The 18,071-nt window shown below is 25.0% G+C and overlaps 1 protein-coding gene across 1 annotated transcript; it reads right to left on the reverse strand.

The window, feature by feature from the left end:
- Positions 1-21: 21 nt before the first annotated feature.
- Positions 22-17,673, reverse strand: LOC122510247 (protein mini spindles). Its single transcript, XM_043624742.1, has 20 exons — positions 17,519-17,673; positions 16,872-16,938; positions 16,505-16,698; positions 16,209-16,415; positions 14,475-14,594; positions 14,169-14,347; positions 13,848-14,071; positions 11,178-13,763; positions 8,618-8,821; positions 8,384-8,519; positions 7,840-8,236; positions 7,545-7,727; positions 7,230-7,386; positions 6,964-7,125; positions 6,430-6,617; positions 6,180-6,342; positions 5,827-6,000; positions 3,447-3,596; positions 3,132-3,306; positions 22-445 (listed from the first exon to the last, which is right to left on the reverse strand). The coding sequence occupies exons 2-20, from the start codon at positions 16,926-16,928 to the stop codon at positions 321-323; spliced, it is 5,781 nt and encodes a 1,926-aa protein (XP_043480677.1). The 5' UTR covers positions 16,929-16,938; positions 17,519-17,673; the 3' UTR covers positions 22-320.
- Positions 17,674-18,071: the final 398 nt, after the last annotated feature.

The following is an 18,071-nucleotide window of genomic DNA, read 5'->3' on the forward strand; positions in this document are numbered from 1 at the left end:
AAATCGTTAAGAGACTACGAGTTGATAATAAAAAACAAAGTTATTTATTTTATTGGACGAAACAAGAGTAAAAAAATTCTAAGCACCTAGCAATAATCTCTTCTTTTTTTTTTGATTCGACAGACATTTTACTATCGATGTGTCTAAATTATCTCATTATTTAAAAATTAATTATTAATTAATAATAATAATAATTATGCTGAGTTTTGTCAAATACGATATTTGCAGTAAAATAATTAATTACTGGGAAGAAACTTAAAACAAAACACGCTAACATTCACTTACAGTGATAATTAAGAGTACATAAGTGCCTTAAATCACTAGTCTGATGGCTTTGAAAGATCCTTTCGACATTGAGCTTCCAAGTTGCGTAACTTTTGAAGTCTGTCCAATGGGTCGATAAGGCTTCTCGAGTCTGGAATAACATTGGCAACGTGTGCAGCTTCTAAAAAGTAGAATAAAAAAATTACAACTCTTATCTTCAATAACAGGGTTGTCACAAAAATTTCATTTTGTTTTTTCCTGACTTTTCTCTGATTTCAAGATAAAATTTTGGCTTTTTCCCTAAAGAATATTCTGCGATTCAGTCTAAAAATGATTAGATACTCAAAAAAATGTTCTATTACATTTATTTACGAATTTCTTTAATTGTAAAATTATTCGAAAACATTAATTAACTTCTTTTTTTAAATAAATATTTAATAAATAAATTTAATAATTTAAAATAAGATTTTGATTTCAACCCTTTTCAAACTTCAATTATTTCTAAAAATTCGCGCTATAATGCTTTTAATATTCAATTATAATTTAAAATTTTAAGTGAAATTCATTTTTAAATTAATTTTTATTAGAAAATTCTACTGGAATTCAATTATTTAAATATAAAAATAAATAATTTATTGAATAATTGAATGTTTCTTTAAATTGAATTCTCATAAAGAATTTTATCAACAAATTTTTAAATAATTAAATTCTTTCGACGAATTTTAATAAAATTTTTAAGAATAATTACATTTGTCGAGGAATTCGATTAAAATTGTAACAAAAATAATTGAAATTCTGCAATGAGTTTTATTGTTTATGAAAATAATTCAAATCCTTGTCAAAATTTTATTATTTTTGAAAATAATTGAATTATTGCGATTAAATTTATAAAAAATTTGTAAATAATTGAATTCCTGTGAAATTTTTATTATTTATGAAAATAATTAAATTTATTTTAAATAATTGAATTGTTTTAGAAAATTTTATTAAAATTGTAGATATTGAAAATCATTGAATTGTAGAAAATTTTTGAAAATAGTTAAAATTTTTCCAATTTTTAAAATTAAACCATTTCTAAATTGAATTATTCCTATAAATTTATCCTAAAATGCTCTTAATATTCAATTATTATGTAAATTTTTAACTAATAAAATTAATTTTTAAATCGATTTTGATTAGAAAATTCTACTAGAATTAAATTATTTTAATACAAAAATAAATAATTTGTGAATTAAATGTTTCTTAAAATTGAAATCTCATAAATAATTTTATCAACAAATTTTTAAATAATTGAATTCTTTCGGCAAATTTAAAAAAAATTTAAGAATAAATGCAATTTTCTATCATTTTATTTGAAATTGTGTAAAAAATAATTGAAAGTCTGCGATAAGTTTTGTTATTTTTATGAAAATAATTGAATTCTTGCAACGAATTTTATTTAAAATTTTTTTAAAGAATTGAATTCCGGTGAAGAATTTTATTAAATCTCTTTTTAAATTATTGAATTCTTGTGAAAATGTTTATTTTTGAAAAGAATTGAATTCTTTAGAAGAATTTTATTAAAATTTCTTAAATAATTGAATTGATTTAAAAAATTTTATTTTTCTTCGAAAATAATTGTATTCCTAAAAAGAATGTTTTATTTTATAAAAATAATTGTATTCTATGATCAATTTTATTATAATATTTTAAATTTACCTATAGGTATAGCATTTTATCAATTTTTTTAAAAATAATTGAATTCCCGAGAAAAATAATTATATTATAAAAATAACTGATTTCTTGCGAAGAATTTTATTCAAATTTTTTTAAATAATTGAATTTCCATGAAAAATGTATTATTTGTAAAAATAATTGAATTCTTAACAAAAATTGTATTGAAAATAATTGAATTGTTTAGGAAAATTTTATTAAAATTGCAATTTTATTAACTAAATCTTGTAAAGAATTTTGTTAAAATTTTTTTAAATGTTATAACTTTAAAAAAAAATTTATTTAAATTTTTCGAAATAATTGAATTTCTTAAAACTATTTTTTTTCAATTCTCTGAATATGTTTGAATTGTTTTGAGAAACTTTATTAAAAAATTAAAAATAATTGAATTGGTGTAAAGAAATTTATAAAAAATTGAATTCCTGCAAAAATTTTATTAAAATTTTGTTTAAATAATTGAATTCTTTTGGCAAATTTTATTAAAATAGTAGATATATTAAAAATCATTGAATTCAGGAAAATTTTAGAAAATAATTGAATTTTTGCTAAGAATTTTATTAAATTTTTTGAAAATAATTGAAATTTTAACGAAAATTTTTTAAAAAAATTTTCAACATTTTTGAATTTATGCGAAGAAGTTTATCACTTTTGAAAATAATTGAATTTCTGTAATCAGTTGTTCTTAAAATTTCTATTTAAATTCATTAAAAATTGATATTTTCTAAAATTTCAAATTGAAACTGATTGGAACCTTTGAAGTTCATCTATTTATGAAGATTGTAAGCGCAACTCTTTTGAAATCAAATTAATTTTGAAATTTTGAAGTAAATTTGTTCATTAAACAATTTATAAGTCATCATTTTATGATAATTCTTCAAAAATTAAGTTATATAAAAATAAATTATTGTCAGAAATAGTAAAAATTGAAGGTTTTTTTTATCAGAATTATTGTCAATTTAATAGTTTATGAGGCAAACAAAAAAGACTAAAAAATTGAGAATTTTCTTATAAATTCTAAAAATTAAATTTCTTCCCGTACTTTTAATAAAAATTTATGACTGTTCCCAAATTTCCCTGACTGTCTGTAAGTATTTCTTTTTGTGTTAATTAGAAAATGTTAAACTTGGAAAACTTCTCTCTTATTTTTATGTTACCTGCTATATACTGCTTATTAATCTGAGAAACGTGGTTTTGACTTTTTCTAGCTTGATCTATATTTTTGAGACCCTGCTCTATAAAATCTTGAAAGAATTGATGTGATTTCACTAGAAAAGGCTGCACATCTGCCTCAGGATGCTGTAGCTTAAAGTCGTATAACTGTGTCAAACCCTAAAAAGCATTAATTTTTTGTAATATGAATAGAAAATTATTATTATTTATTATTATAAAAATTATTAGGTACTAAAATTGATTTATTTTCGAAAAAACAAAAACTAAATTTATTCATGAATATTGATAAATAAAATTACCTCTTGTGTTTGAGTTTTAGATCCAATCTTCTTGAAAATTTCAGAAAGCTGTTGGTGCGTGTATTTACAAAGGTGCTTTTGAGATTTTACTTGATTGCCTGGTTTAACGTTATTTCGCGATGCAGCATTCATCTCGTCCGGTTTGAGTGTCTGAGAAGATTATTAGTGTATTATAAGGATAGGATTCGGAGTGAGGAGGGAGCAAGAAAATTTGGTCTACTTTTTTTCTCCCAATAGTGTCACAATTAAGCGACGCCTTCATCCCTCTTAATAATAATTAATAATATTAACATTTATATGTATTTAAAATATAATTAATTACACAGAGTGTCTAAAAATTTCCCTCCCCTCCAAGAATATTAAATTGATTAAATGTAACGCTCTCCTAAGGTAGGTAACACGAAAAAAAATTATTTACTTCTTAGCTTTCTTCGAAGCGTGTCACAAATTAATAAATAAAAATTTATTCACGTTTTAGGCACTCTTCATAATTTTAATTAATAATTTAGTAACTAATTATGGTTATAATATTAAAACAACTAAAAAGAATATATAATTTTCAGGCCTCGGATCGACTTTAACGAGCAAAAAAATTCGATTCAAAATAGAAAAAAAGTCGAAAAAGTCGTTTATTTAATTTAGTGTTGTCACAAAAATTTTATTTTTTATTTCCCTAAATTCAATTAATCAAAACTTGAATAATTTTGCTGAATAAACATTTAAATACTTCTTATTTCTTCTTTGACAGGAAATAAAATTTTACAAAATTCAACTTCTGAAATTTAATAATTTCTAAAAATTAAAACTATAACCCTTCCAAAAATTCGATTATTTTCTACAATTTTTAACTCTCTCTCTCCTTTCTTACTCTCTCTCTCTCTCTCTTTTAACTCTCAATTATCTATACTAATTTTTAATAATTGTTTGAAAGTTCTTCGAGAATTCAATTATTTTTATTTTATTTATTTATTTATTATTTTATTTTTATTATTATTCTGGTAATCTGTTCGCAGTTTGAAGTAGTTTTTGTTTAATTTTTTGTTTCCTAACTTTTTTAATAATTTTTCTTTTTAAATATTTTCAATTTTAAAATTAATATATTGAAAATCATTTAATTCTTGAAAAGAATTTTATCAACACATTTGAGAATAATTGAATTTCTTCGAGAAATTTTATTATTTATGAAAATAATTAAATTCTTGCAAAGAATTTTATCAAAAACTTTGAGCGAATAATTGAATTTCTTTGATGAATTTTATCATTTGTGGCTTTATGGTAATAATTGAATTCTTGACAAGAATTGTATTAAAATTTTCGAAAACACTAATTCTTAAATTTTTTTAAAGAATTTCTTTCAATTTATTTCAAATAATGTAGTTTCTTTAATAATTTTAATTGAAAATTTTTACAGTAATTGAATTTTATGAACAATTTCTTTCAAGTTAGGAAAATAATCGTGTTTCTTAATAATTGAAATTAAACAATTAAATTATTGAATTTTATTAAAATTTTTAGAAAAAAATTAAATTCTTCTCAGAAGTTTATTACAATTTTCGAAAATGATTTAATTCATTTAAAGAATTTTATTAAAATATAGAAAATAATTGAATTGTTTTGAATAATTTTATTAAAAATTTTAAAAAATTGAATTGTTTCGAAGGATTTATTAAAATTTTAGAAAATGTTTGAATTTTTACAAAGATTTTACTAATTAAAAAAATAATTGAATTGTTTTGAAGGATTTTTTAAAATGTTTTAAAATAATTGAATTCTTTCATGAAATTTTATTAAAAATTACAAAAAAAATTTATTTTTGTCAAAAAATTTTACTATTTATAAAAATAATTGAATTCTTCCAAAGAATGTTATTATTTATGAAAATAATTGTATTCTCACGAAGAATTATAAATTTAAATTTCTGAAATTATAAACAATACTAATTAATTTTTTAATATAAGTCAATAAAAGTCGGATTATTTGAAATTAGTCGAAAAAAGTCATAATATCCGAGGCCTGACTTTTATATTATTTTAAATGACATCTAAAATTCCAAATATTGATTAATAAAAATTCTAACTATATAATTAGAAGTTTAGTTAACTTTTTTTAGTTTAGTTTTTTAGTTTAAAATAACTTAGTTAGTTTAAAAAATATTAGATGAATTCAAAAGGTTATGATGAAAATAATTGTTTTATTGAAAATAAAATAGTACAAAAAAATTGTTTAAAAAAATTGTCGAAACTAATGTTTTGTTTTTTTTAAATGATTTCTTATAGAAACTTCATTTCATGCACGTCTGTCTCTCGTAAAACGACGTTCTACTATTATTATGATTAAAATAATCGAATTACTTTTTAGATAAAGTTTTAGAAGTACTAACCGTGATAAGTTTTAATAGATAGGAATGTAGTTCAGACTCATTTGTATTATTAATTTGAGATAAATGATTTAAAATACTGTTTCCTTTAATCCTTGTCATGCTATGTAGAATAGTTTTAATTGTTCTTAATGGCGTGTCTGATTTTCTCTTCTTCCACCAAGTAGATGGATAATCCTAAAAATTAAACACAGAAATAAAAAAATGCAAAAAGAATTTAAAATACAAAAAGAAATTAAAAGGCAAAAAAAATTAAAATACAAAAAAATAAAACAAAAATACGTAGAAGTAGAAATATAAATAATAAATACTAAATCGTCTTTATCTTTAAAAAAGTACCATAAAAATTGACGAACCTTAAAGAAGTTATGAACTTCGAGAAGAATTGCGTCGTAATCTAATTCACTTGCCCAATTTGGAATTGTTTTCACAATTTTCCATAAGCATTTCATTACTAATTCCTCGTATTTTGGTAAAGCGTCTGATTCGGTACAATCGTGTAACAATTTCACAAGTACACTGAAAGAAAAAAAAATAGTAACAAATAAGTAATACGGAAACCTTTAAGTACTTGTTGTACTTTAAATATTTAAATATTTTACGCACCATATAATTGTAGTGTGATTAGAATTGTCGATTGTTTTAATAACGACATTATTTATCACTCGATTGTAAGCCTCAGCTTCATTTAACTGATCGAGTTTATTTTCCGCCAACAGTGTAATCATCTGATGAACCAATTCCTTCAAATGATTCGTTGGCACATTTTTCCCCAAAAAGCCTGATTCGTAAAACTAAAAAATAGAAGAATTTATTAAATCAATAACAGGATGGCCACAAAGATTTTATTTTGTTTCTCCCTGACTTCTCTCTCGTTTATAAACAAAATTTTGAATTTTTCCCTGTCTCTAAAGAATATTCTGATTCACTCTAAAAATTATTAGATACCCCAAAAAATGTACTATTACTTTTGTTAACGAATTTATTTAATTGTAAAATGTAAAATTATGATTATGTTATTTAATTCTTGTCAGAAATAGAAAAAATTGAAGGTTTGCATTAGAATAAGAAAGAAATGGAAAATTATGAAGATGGGAAATAAAAAAAAAATTATAAAAATGATCTGAAAATTACACTTACAGCTAAAATGACCATAAAACAAGTTCTGAATGCTTTTGAAATATCGGAACTGCGATCTGTGTTTAGTGAATAGGTTTGCAAAAGCTTCAATTGTAAATTAACGGCACTCATAAATTTATCCTCCTTCGTCTGAATGGCCATAAATTGATGTGACTTCAAGAACTATAATTTAAAAAGAAAAATCAATATAACGCAAAAAGTTATAAGCAAATATTTATAAGTTATAAGCAAAAGAAAGAAATATTTCATAAATTACAAAAACTTACAGTTTCCATATTGTTCATTGCCTGAATAGCAATTGAAGGATCGAGACTCGTCATTGCTTCGATTTTACGATCAAGTTCATCGCCCTTTGGCCTTACCAAATTTTGAATATTTGCCGATTTTGGTTCCAGTAATTTTGGAGGTGAAATAGGAATTATTCTGTGTGGAAATATTAATGAAAAAATTTACATTTAAAAACAAGAATAACATTTTAAAATATTAGTTTTGAAAAAATAAAATATTTAGAATCTTAAGAAATAGAATTAGTTTTAATTTATCAATTTAATTAATATGTTGTTAATAATTATTTTACTAACTGATTTGGTTGTAATTTGATGTGAATGGTATCGTTCAAATCGTCAAGATTAGGTTCAAGGAGTATTGGATTTCGGCATTTCACTGGAGCAGTCGACTCTATTCTTTCAAGAAGTTCCATATCCAATCCAAATGGGCCCGAGGGTTTTGTTGGTATTTGCTGAGGAATGTTTCTAACAAACATCCTAAAATTATAAAAATTTACCAAAATATAATATGTACCAAAATTACCAAAAAAAATTTAGGATATTCAAAAAATGTATCAATGATAATAAATTCAAAATCAAAAGACTTTACCTCTCATTCGGAGCTTCGTTTTCTTGCTCTTCTTCAATTTCATCCTCATAATCGTCTTCAATTAATTCCACGACAGGAATCGCTGGAACCGGGTCCCTTTCCCTGGGTGGAGCAATTTGCGTCGATGAACTGGATTTCAAGGGACGATTTTTAGCCGCTCTCTTTATCCTTTCGTCCAGCAGGGACTGATCCTTCTCTGAAATGTGCCCAATGAATTTGTAAACTTTTTCCCCCTCGAGAAAGTACGCCTGAACAATGCAATTCAAAGCGGCATTTCGCACGGAATTATCTCGATCTGCTATTTGTTTCGCAACTTCTTTCAAAGCCACTGAAGGCGTCGGTTGACACACTGAGATTCCATAGTTTTCTATCAAAGATCCTAATTGGTCGAGGCATTCTAAAAACAAAATGTAAAAACGTAAGGCGTTGTTTTAAATTGATATTAATTTTCTTTTTCTATAAAAAGAATTTATAAATCAAGTTTTAAATTAACTTTTAAATGCACTTTTAAACTAATTTTTAAATGAACTTTTTAAAAAAATACCTGTCCTCTGTCGAGCATTTTTGGATTTTAGGCCCTCCATCGTATACATGAATAATTTACTAACAGGATAAACTAAAGCTATTTGTTTAAACAATGCCCGAACGCCATTACGAACAGTATCCTTCGGGTCTCCTATCTGTGTTAAATAAACAAATACAATAAATAATTAATTATTAAATTAAAAATTCAGTAAATTAAAAACAATTATTTAAAAAAATTTCTTTTACAATATACCTTAATAATGAGGTACGGAATAAACGAAGCTGCCTCATGCTCTTGCATATGATACTGATCATCAATCAAAATATTAAATACCGCTTGTAAATATTCCAAACCTTTCAATAATACTGACGGATTTGTATCGAAGAATCTAAGCGTCAACCACTTGAGTATTAAATCCAAATTTGACACCAGTGCTTTATTATTTCCCGGAAGATCCTGAAAAGCAGAAAATTAGAAAATTTAATAAACTATAAAATTATTAAATCTATCGAATACCGCTTGTAACATAAAAATTACAGTAAAAATAAATTAATTTATTCAAAAAATTGTAATAATATTTTTCGCAAGAATTTTATTATTTTCATAAATAATAATATTTTTTAGAGTAATTCAATTATTTTCAATACAATTTTAATAAAATTTCTCAAAAGAATACAATTATTTTTAAAAATATTATTTCAATTCAATTATTTTCAAGAGTTTTAATAAAAATTAAATTATTTTCAACAATTATGATAAAATTTTTTTAAACAATTCAATTGTTCTCAAAAGTTTTAATAAAATCTCTTCAAAAAGTTCAATTATTTTCAAAAATTCAGATAACATTTTTCGAAGCAATTGACTTATTTTTATAAATTGTAAAATTCTCCGCAAGAATTCAATTATTTTTGTAAATAATAATATTCTTCTGATAAATTCAATTATTTTTAAGAAATATTATTTAAATTTAATTATTTTCAAGAGTTTTAATAAAAATTCAAATATTTTTAACAATTCTAATAAAATTCTTTTAAACAATATTAAATTATTTTAAATTATTTTAAATTAAAATTAAATCATTTTTTATAAATTGTAAAATTCTGCACAAGAATTCAATTATTTTTGTAAATAATAAAATTCTTTTGAGAAAATCAATTATTTCCAATAAAATTATAATTAAATTTCTCGAAAGAATTCAATTATTTTTTAAAATATTATTTAAATTCAATTATTTTCAAAGAGTTTTAGTAAAAATTAAATTATTTTCAACAATCCTGATAAAATTTTTTTAAACAATTCAATTGTTCTCAAAAGTTTTTAATAAAATTCTTTGTAAATTTGAATTAGTTTCAAAATTTTCAATTAAAATTATTTAAACAAATTTAATTATTTTTACGAAATTTAATGAAATTCTTAAAAAAATGTGATTCTTTACAAAAAACCTAGTAAAATTGTTTAAAAAAAGTTAAATTGCTATGAAAAATTTTAATATAATTTAATAGAAAATTTATTAATGACAATTAATAATAAACTCGATTATTTTAAAAACTTAAAAGAAAATCTTCTTAATATTCAATTACTTTCAACATTTTCAGTAAAAAATATTTTAAAAACTCGTCATTATTTTCAAGAAAATTGAAATTAATTTCTCAAAACAATTTAATTATTTTAAAGAATTTTAAGAAAAATCTTGCCAAGAATTAAATTTATTTTCAATTCAATTTTAATTACATTTTCACGAAAAAATTCAATTATTGAAACAAATGTTGATAAATTTCTTGAAATTACTTCAATTATTTTCAAATTTTTTAATAAATAATACTTTGCAAGAATTCAATTAAAACTAATTAACAAAATTACATTATTTTTACGAAATTTAATAAAATTCTTAAAAAAAAGGTAATTATTTGCAAAAACTCTAATAAAATTGTTTAAAAGAATTAAATTTTCTATGAATAATTTTAATATAATTTAATTATTTCGGAAAATAATTGAATTTTCCCTCGAATTCAATTAAAATTGTATTTCAAATAATTGAATTCTTGAATTGAATTAATAAAAGTTTTTTTTAAATAATTGAATTTTTTCGGAGAATTTTTACAAGATTTTTAAAAATAAAATGAAATTATCGAAAAAATCAATTAAAATTGTATTGAAAGTATGTAAGTGAAATTCTGATAAGAATTTTGTAATTTATATAAAAATAATTGAATTTTTTAATAAGATATTTTTTATTTATAAATTGACATTTTGAAAACAATTTTATTACAATTATTGAAAATAATTGAATTCTTCATAAAATTCAATTACTTTCAAAATTTTCAGTAAAAATTATTTTTAAAAAACTTCATTATTTTCAAGAAAAATTGAAATAAATTCATAAATACAATTTAATTATTTCAAAGAATTTTAATACAAATCTTGCCAAGAATTAAATTGTTTTCAATACAATTTTAATTACATTTTCTCGAAAGAACTCAATTATTGAAAAAATGTTGATTATTTTTTAAAATAACGGAATTTTTTCGGAGAATTTTTACAAGATTTTAAAAAATAATTGAAATTTACGAAGAAATCAATTAAAATTGTATTAAAAATAAGTGAAAAACATTTAAAAAGAAAAGTTATAATTGCAGGAGTGTATATTAAATAAATAAATAAATTATTAAAAAATTAGGAAACAAAAAATCAAACGGCAACTAACTTCAAACTGCGAACAGATTACCGGAATACAACGATTATTAATATAGAAAATTATTTATTAAATTTTTTATTGATTAAATTTATTATTTATTAAATTTATTAGTAATACCTCTGTTAAAGCTTCAATGGCCTTGAGATGATACCGAAAGTCCGCATGGAACATATTGGAGGCCAAGCTCTTGTTAACATTAGCAGTGGCCATGAGCTCCTTCAATAAATCAACAAACTCTTCCCGTGGAGTTGTGAAATTCCATTTCAAAACTTTAAGTTTCTGCTCGTCTATCACCCGCTGATGCTTCAAATTATTGACAGCCAACAATGGACTAGAATCAACTTCCTCTTCCTTTTTCCTCGCAGTTCCTGGTTTCGAAGCAGCGCCTCCCTTCGTTTTAACAGCCACCTTCGACGCTTTCATTGCTCCTCCACTTTTCACCGTTTTCTGCGCACTCTCATCATACGTCTTCTTCGATGGCAAAGGTTTCACTGGTAAATTTGATCGTGACTTATCTAAAATTGTCAACACCACAGTCTTAGAACCTGGTTTCAATTTCTCCGTAAATCTCGACATTGCCTCAAAAGACAGATGAATCATGAATCCTAGCACTGCTTCCTGCGCATTTTTCCTCACATCCGAATTACGATCCTCTAGATTGCTGTACAAAATTGGCAAGCATATTGTGAGTTCCTCTTTTGGAATTTGTTTCACTGGAATCACGGGCAATGCTGTTGATAACCAGGTCCACAGTTCCGATCGTAGAACAGGTGAACCGGCTTTTAGTGCGTCGCCAATTATTTCGCCGTCGAAAAAATCCTTGTATCCACATTGTTCCGTCCAAGTGTTGATGCACGTAACGGCTGCGGTTCTTATCCAAGTTTTCGAATCTCCGAGACATTGAATAAATCCTGGAAAGAGTGTGCGAATGTGTTGCTTGATCGGCGAACCCATTGCTGTTGCCAATTGTCCACAGACTCCCAAACAGGTCTGAGCAATTTTACTATTGCTGTCCACCAATCGCGGAGCTAACATCTGAGGAAGATCGCCAATCGACGATTTAATGAATTTCGTCTCATTCAAAATATTTGTAATCTTCTGTAGACCCTCGTTACGAACCTTCCAATTTTTATCCGATAGCTCACTGAAGAGACTCTCGGTAATATGGCAACTAATATCAGTTCGCGTGTGATGATCAACTTCTTGATTTTCATTTGATTTCTCATCAAGTTTCTCCTCAATTTCCTCTGTCTCTTGAACTTTGGACTTTTTACTCTTTGCACCGCGTATTGGATTCGGTGCGGAATCGCCGCTTCGTTTCTCGCATTCCTGCTCGATTTGTAGCTTCAGAGCTGGTTTCTCGCCGTCAAAATAATTGAGAATATTTCTTCCCATGTAGAGATAGAGATTGCCGACTAAATTAATACCCGCGCTGCGAACTGTTGGATTTACAGCAGCGACGGCTTTCTTTACATTATCCAAAAGTGCATTGGTATTATTTGGACAACCAAAGTCTGTTAGAGCTTTTGATAGCCAAACGAGACTTTCCTGTTGGACTTTGGGATTTTTTTGATTGAAAGCAAATGTTATGACTTCATTGGCAACTTGATCGAAACTTGTTGCCTCTGCGATTGCAGTTAATGTTTCAGCTGCAATTGAACTGTTCTTTACGTCTCCCAATTTCTCGGTGATGTCCATGAGGCAATATTCATTGACTGTTGTTGAGAATGGATAATTTTCGGCGAGAAGTTTGACAATTTCGATACGAAGTTTGAGAACTTGGAAATTTGTGTCCTTGAAACCGGGTTTCTTTGTCAGGGTGCGAACAATAACTTGAGCGGATAATTCTGGATCGCCGGCTTTTACAATTTCGGCCAATTGTTCAACAGCTGCCAATCTTGTTTTCCAGTTGCTGTCAACAAGTCCGGAAATTACGTCGTTAGACAATATTTGAGAGGCAATTTCATCAACTTCTTCGGGGGTTAAATTTCTCTCTGCTTGTGGTTTGGATTGTGTTTTCTTTGCCGCAGCAGTATTTCCAGATGAATCGGACTTTTTAATTCCTGTCTTCTTAGCAGCCGGTCGCTTTGGTTTTGCCATCTCCGTGTCTTTGTTTTTAACCGGAGATTGAGCTTTTGCAGTTTGTGGACGTTGGGCTTTTTTGACAGGTTGATTTTTTACAATTATCACCGCTTTTTCGGCGCATTCCTTAATTTTTGCCATTTTTAGATTATCGAGATCGGGTAGAAAAGGTAAGAATGCTTTTTCACCGATGAGTTTCATTAAAGTGCCCAGAGCCTCAGCTGAATTGTCACGAACCAAGGGATCAGATTCGTTGAGTGTTTTTAAAAGAATCGTTGAATAGGCCTTGAGGAGTTTTTTATTTAAACTCGCTGAAGGTGTTTTAGTGAAGGATCTTGCGAGGAAGGCTGCAGTTTCTGCCTTCACAGCGGGATTTTTATTCTCTAAACCAGCAATTACGTCTTCGGAAATAACTTCTATGGTTATACTGAGGAATAGAGCATCGGAACATTCGCGAAGTACTTGAACAACATTCTGTTTCTTTTCGCGAAATTTTTCGAGCACCGTGGGAAGACAAGGTAGAGCGTAAGATGAGAACTGTTTCTTGAGACCATTCGCCAATCCTGTGAGACATTTTCCAGCGAGAGCCACTATCAGCACGTTAGAATCTTTAGCTATCAGCTGCACATAAAATAATTTTAAATTTAAATTAGATTTTATATTCGTTAGAATTTATCAACTGATAATTTAGTTAGGTATGTTTACCTTTTTTAAAACTCTTACGACATCTCCATAGTCGCCGCTTTCTAATTTTGGATTCTCTGCGAGCTTTTGTAAACTTTCAAGACCTTCTTTACGATCTTGCCACTTTTTTGATTCAACTTTATCAAAGAAGTCTTTTGGAAGTTTTGAAAGAATGTCCACAGGAGTAAACAATTCGTATGGATCAATATTTTGTTCAAAATCACCTTCATCTACCTCTTTTTCATCTGTAAATTAATAAAACAACATTGTAAATATTTATATTTTCAACAATTATCATTTGTAAAAAAAATTTAAAAAAAAATTTTCTGTGAATAGAATTACCATCTTCGTCATTAGCACCATCAGTGTCAATGTTGCGCGTTTCCTTTGGCTTTTGTGATTTTAAATATCGATTTGGAATATTCTTTTTGTCTCCAACATTTTGAAATTCAGTTTCAAGTTCCGTCAATTGCACTGGTTTTAAAGTATTCAACTGTTGCTTCAAAGGTGCACCGATCCACCTGAAAAATAATAGTATTGTTTTCAATTACAAAAAAGAAAAGAAAGAAAAATTCTCTTGAATGTTGATATTTTAAAAAGTTTAATTTCTAGTAATTCTGAAATTAAGAAATGATTTTTTTTTCTTACTTGTATATTTCCACGGCAAGAATTTTCCCCTCGTCACGAACACTTTTATCACGATCCTCCAAGAAAGCAGGAAGTTTTTTAATCAAAGGCTTGACATTCACAACTTTGGGTCCAAATTCCCTTTAAAAAAATAGAAATTCAGAAATATGAACATTTTTATATTTTTGAAAGAAACTGTTGCATTTGGATTAAATTTTTATTAGAAAATTCTATTACAAATTAAATTATTTAAATACAAAAATAAATGATTTATTAAATAATTGAATGTTTCTTAAACATTTTATCAACAAATTTTTAAATGATTGAATTCTTTCGACGAATTTTAATAACATTTTTAAGAATAATTACATTTTTCGAGAAATTTGATTGAAATTTTATTAAAAATAATTTGAACTTTTGCGATGAGTTTTATTATTTGTCAAAATAATTGAATCCCTAAGAAGAATTTTATTATTTTTGAATAATATTTAATTTTTGCAGAAAAATATTATTACTCTTGAAAATAATTGACTTTCTACCATAATTTGTAACTTTTCTAAAATTAAATTTTTTTCCGTGTTTTTAACTAAAATTCTTTTATAAATGCATTATATTTAATAATTTTTGAAAAATTTCTTTGAGAATTTTCAAATTTATTTTTACACAATTAAATTTTACAAAATTTCAATTATTCGTAAATTCTTCAATTAAATAGGTACCTACATAATTATTAGAAAATAAAAACTTGAAGTAATTTAAAAAAAAGCCGCAATTAAACTTTCTCAAAAAAATTAATTCCACAGAATTGTTAGTTAAAAATACGAAAAATTCAGTTTCTCACAGATTTTAATTTTAATTTGAAATTTAAATTGAACTCTCATTTAAAGAATTTTATCAACAAATTTTTAAATAGGTAATTATGTAAAATTCTTTTGACGAATTTCAATAAAATTTTAAAAAATAATTTCATTTTTCGAGATATTAGATTAAAATTGTATTAAAAATAATTGAATCTCTGTAAAAAATTTGATTGAATTGAAAAAAGTTTTTGAAAATAATTGAAATTTTGCCAAGAATTTTATTAAATTTTTTGAAAATAATTAAATTTTGGAGAAAAATTTTATTATTTCGAAAGATAATTGAAATTTTGACAAGAATTTTTAAAAAACTTTTGAATATAATTGAATTTCTGCGAAGAATTTTATTACTTTTGAAAATAATTGAATTCTTGAGACGAATTTTTTTAAATAATATTTCTTTTTAAATACCTAATTGAATTCTTTTGTGAAATTTTATTGAAATAGTAGAAATTGAAAATAATTGAATTTTGATAAATTATTGAAATTAATTAAATTTCTATAAAGAATTTTATTAAAATTCTTCTGAAAAAAATTGAATTGTTAAAAAGAATTTCATTAAAATTTTTGCAGAAAATTTAATTCTTTCAAGAAATTTAATGAAGAATGTATTGACAATAATACTTCAATTCTAATAAATAAATTATACAAAGGCTTTTTAAAATAATTAAATTTCTTTGATGAATTTTAATAAATATTTTTTGAAAAATTATATTTTACTTTTTTACTTTTTCGTCTTTTCTCAATCAAATTACGGACTTTATGAACCTTTTTTAAAAAACGGACTTTTACAAACTTCAAGCAAATTTACGGACGTTTACAGAATGGAATATACTGACAAAAAATTATAATTTTAAGAATAAAAACAATAATGAAATTAGAAATTGAACTAATTTACCTTAGAGAAAGAGTTAAAGTTGAGACACAGGCAGAGACAATTTTTGGATTTTTTGCTTCTGTTCCTTTTAGCAATTCCTCTTGAACGGCTTCCTGTTTCTCAATTTCAATATACATGAGTGTCACTTGCACTGCCAATTCTTTAGTTTTTGTTTTCGGTGCTGCAATGCATTTTGAAACAATGCCACCCATAACATCGCTGACAGTTCTGGGAAATAAAAATTTTATCATAAATTTTATTAATTATTAATACGTATAATATTATTAATTAAAATATTGTCAATATTCAATACTCACTTTCCAGCGACTGCGGCATTTTCTACGAAAGCAAGAACAGCCTCCAAACCTTTTTCCTGTGCAGCTGCATTACTGTCTATTACAAACTTTTTGACAAGACCCAGAAATTTATTAAATTCCGGTGATTTTTGATCGTCAATACAGCGAAATGATTTCGCACATTCCTCGTAGCCATGCACTCGAGCTTTCCATAACTGGAAAAATTATTATTGATAATAAATATTATTAATCAAACTATATAAAATTTATAAAATAAAACTGTCAAAACTGGAAAAAAATCGTAAATATTAAAAATTATAGTAAATTAATTCATATTTAATCGATACATTTACATTAATCTACAGTAATATAAATTTTAAAAACTTACCTTATGAACAACACGATCTTCCACTGGTAATTTATTATATTCGATATCTTCTTCCATTTTTCAGATCCTGCAAAAAAAAATTCCATAGAAGGAATCGGAAATTTTACGAAACAATATTGCGACTGGTTTTTGATTCGAAAATATGAAAATAATATTTTCAAAAGAAAAATAATTTCTAATATATCTATATACATGTATATACATATATATAGCAACTCCGAAAAGAATGACATATAACGCAATAAAGACGTACAAAATCTTTTTTCCCTTATTTTCAAAAATTAAAGTCAGCCTTTAATTCCTTTCCACTCTGAATCATGTTATTGCCGCAAAAATAAAGCTGATGATACCAAATATGTCAATGATATGTATGTCAATGATAACAGCGAATTTGGACAAAGAAAATCAATCTCAGCGAATCGTCATAATTAATAAACATTAACGACGCAAAATTACTACTAAGCATTTCATGTAAACATCAATCTACTAAAAATAAAACTAATAAACATTTGGTATCAAACTAGAATTTAGACATTTGCTATCCGCCGATTATAGTATTTAATTTATTTTTGAGAAAGAAAAATAAACGCTTTAGGTGATTTTCACTAATTTAGAACGAATTCGCTAATTGAATACCAAATACTTACTTTTATTAAATAACCAATACTTGAATAAGTAGTTAAAAACTATCACTAACACTCAGATCTATTTGTTTATCAATTAAAATAAATCAAATATTTTGCAATCCCTCATAACGATCTTTCAGGTCGCCATTAATTCTACATTTCAAATATATTCACCATATATGACGAAAATTCAATTGATTGTCGCAAGATACTTGTTCTTGCAAACGTATGAAACGGGTCAATGTGAATTCAATTTTTACTCACCAGAGTGAGCTGACTGATTTTTTTTCCCGCTTAAAAGTATCTAACCAATCAGAAATGGGAATTTTTGTATTATTTCCCCTAGAGCTGAGAATAGACCAATCGAGTATTGCATTAGTATAATTTTTCCGTTAAAAAAAACCATTGTTTTTTAATTTCAAAATTTTTATTTATAAAATATTTTTAAATAATTTCCGATTCAAACTTTAAAAAAAAATTCAATTATTAACAAAATTTACTAATTAATTATTCTTGTTTATTAATTTCAAAAATTTTAATAAAATTCTTTGTAAGAATTCAATTAATTTTCATA

The sequence above is a fragment of the Leptopilina heterotoma genome, unplaced genomic scaffold, assembly GCF_015476425.1.
Source record: "Leptopilina heterotoma isolate Lh14 unplaced genomic scaffold, ASM1547642v1 Lhet_68, whole genome shotgun sequence".
Classification (NCBI taxonomy): Eukaryota; Metazoa; Arthropoda; class Insecta; order Hymenoptera; family Figitidae; genus Leptopilina; species Leptopilina heterotoma.

Coding starts and splice junctions, on each gene's coding strand:
- LOC122510247 (XM_043624742.1), bottom strand. CDS start 16,928: ATGGAAGAAGATATCGAATATAATAAATTACCAGTGGAAGATCGTGTT. Junction 16,699..16,871: donor AAGATCGTGTTGTTCATAAG/GTAAGTTTTTAA, acceptor TAATTTTTCCAG/TTATGGAAAGCTCGAGTGCA. Junction 6,618..6,963: donor GTTTTATGGTCATTTTAGCT/GTAAGTGTAATT, acceptor TCTATTTTTTAG/TTTTACGAATCAGGCTTTTT.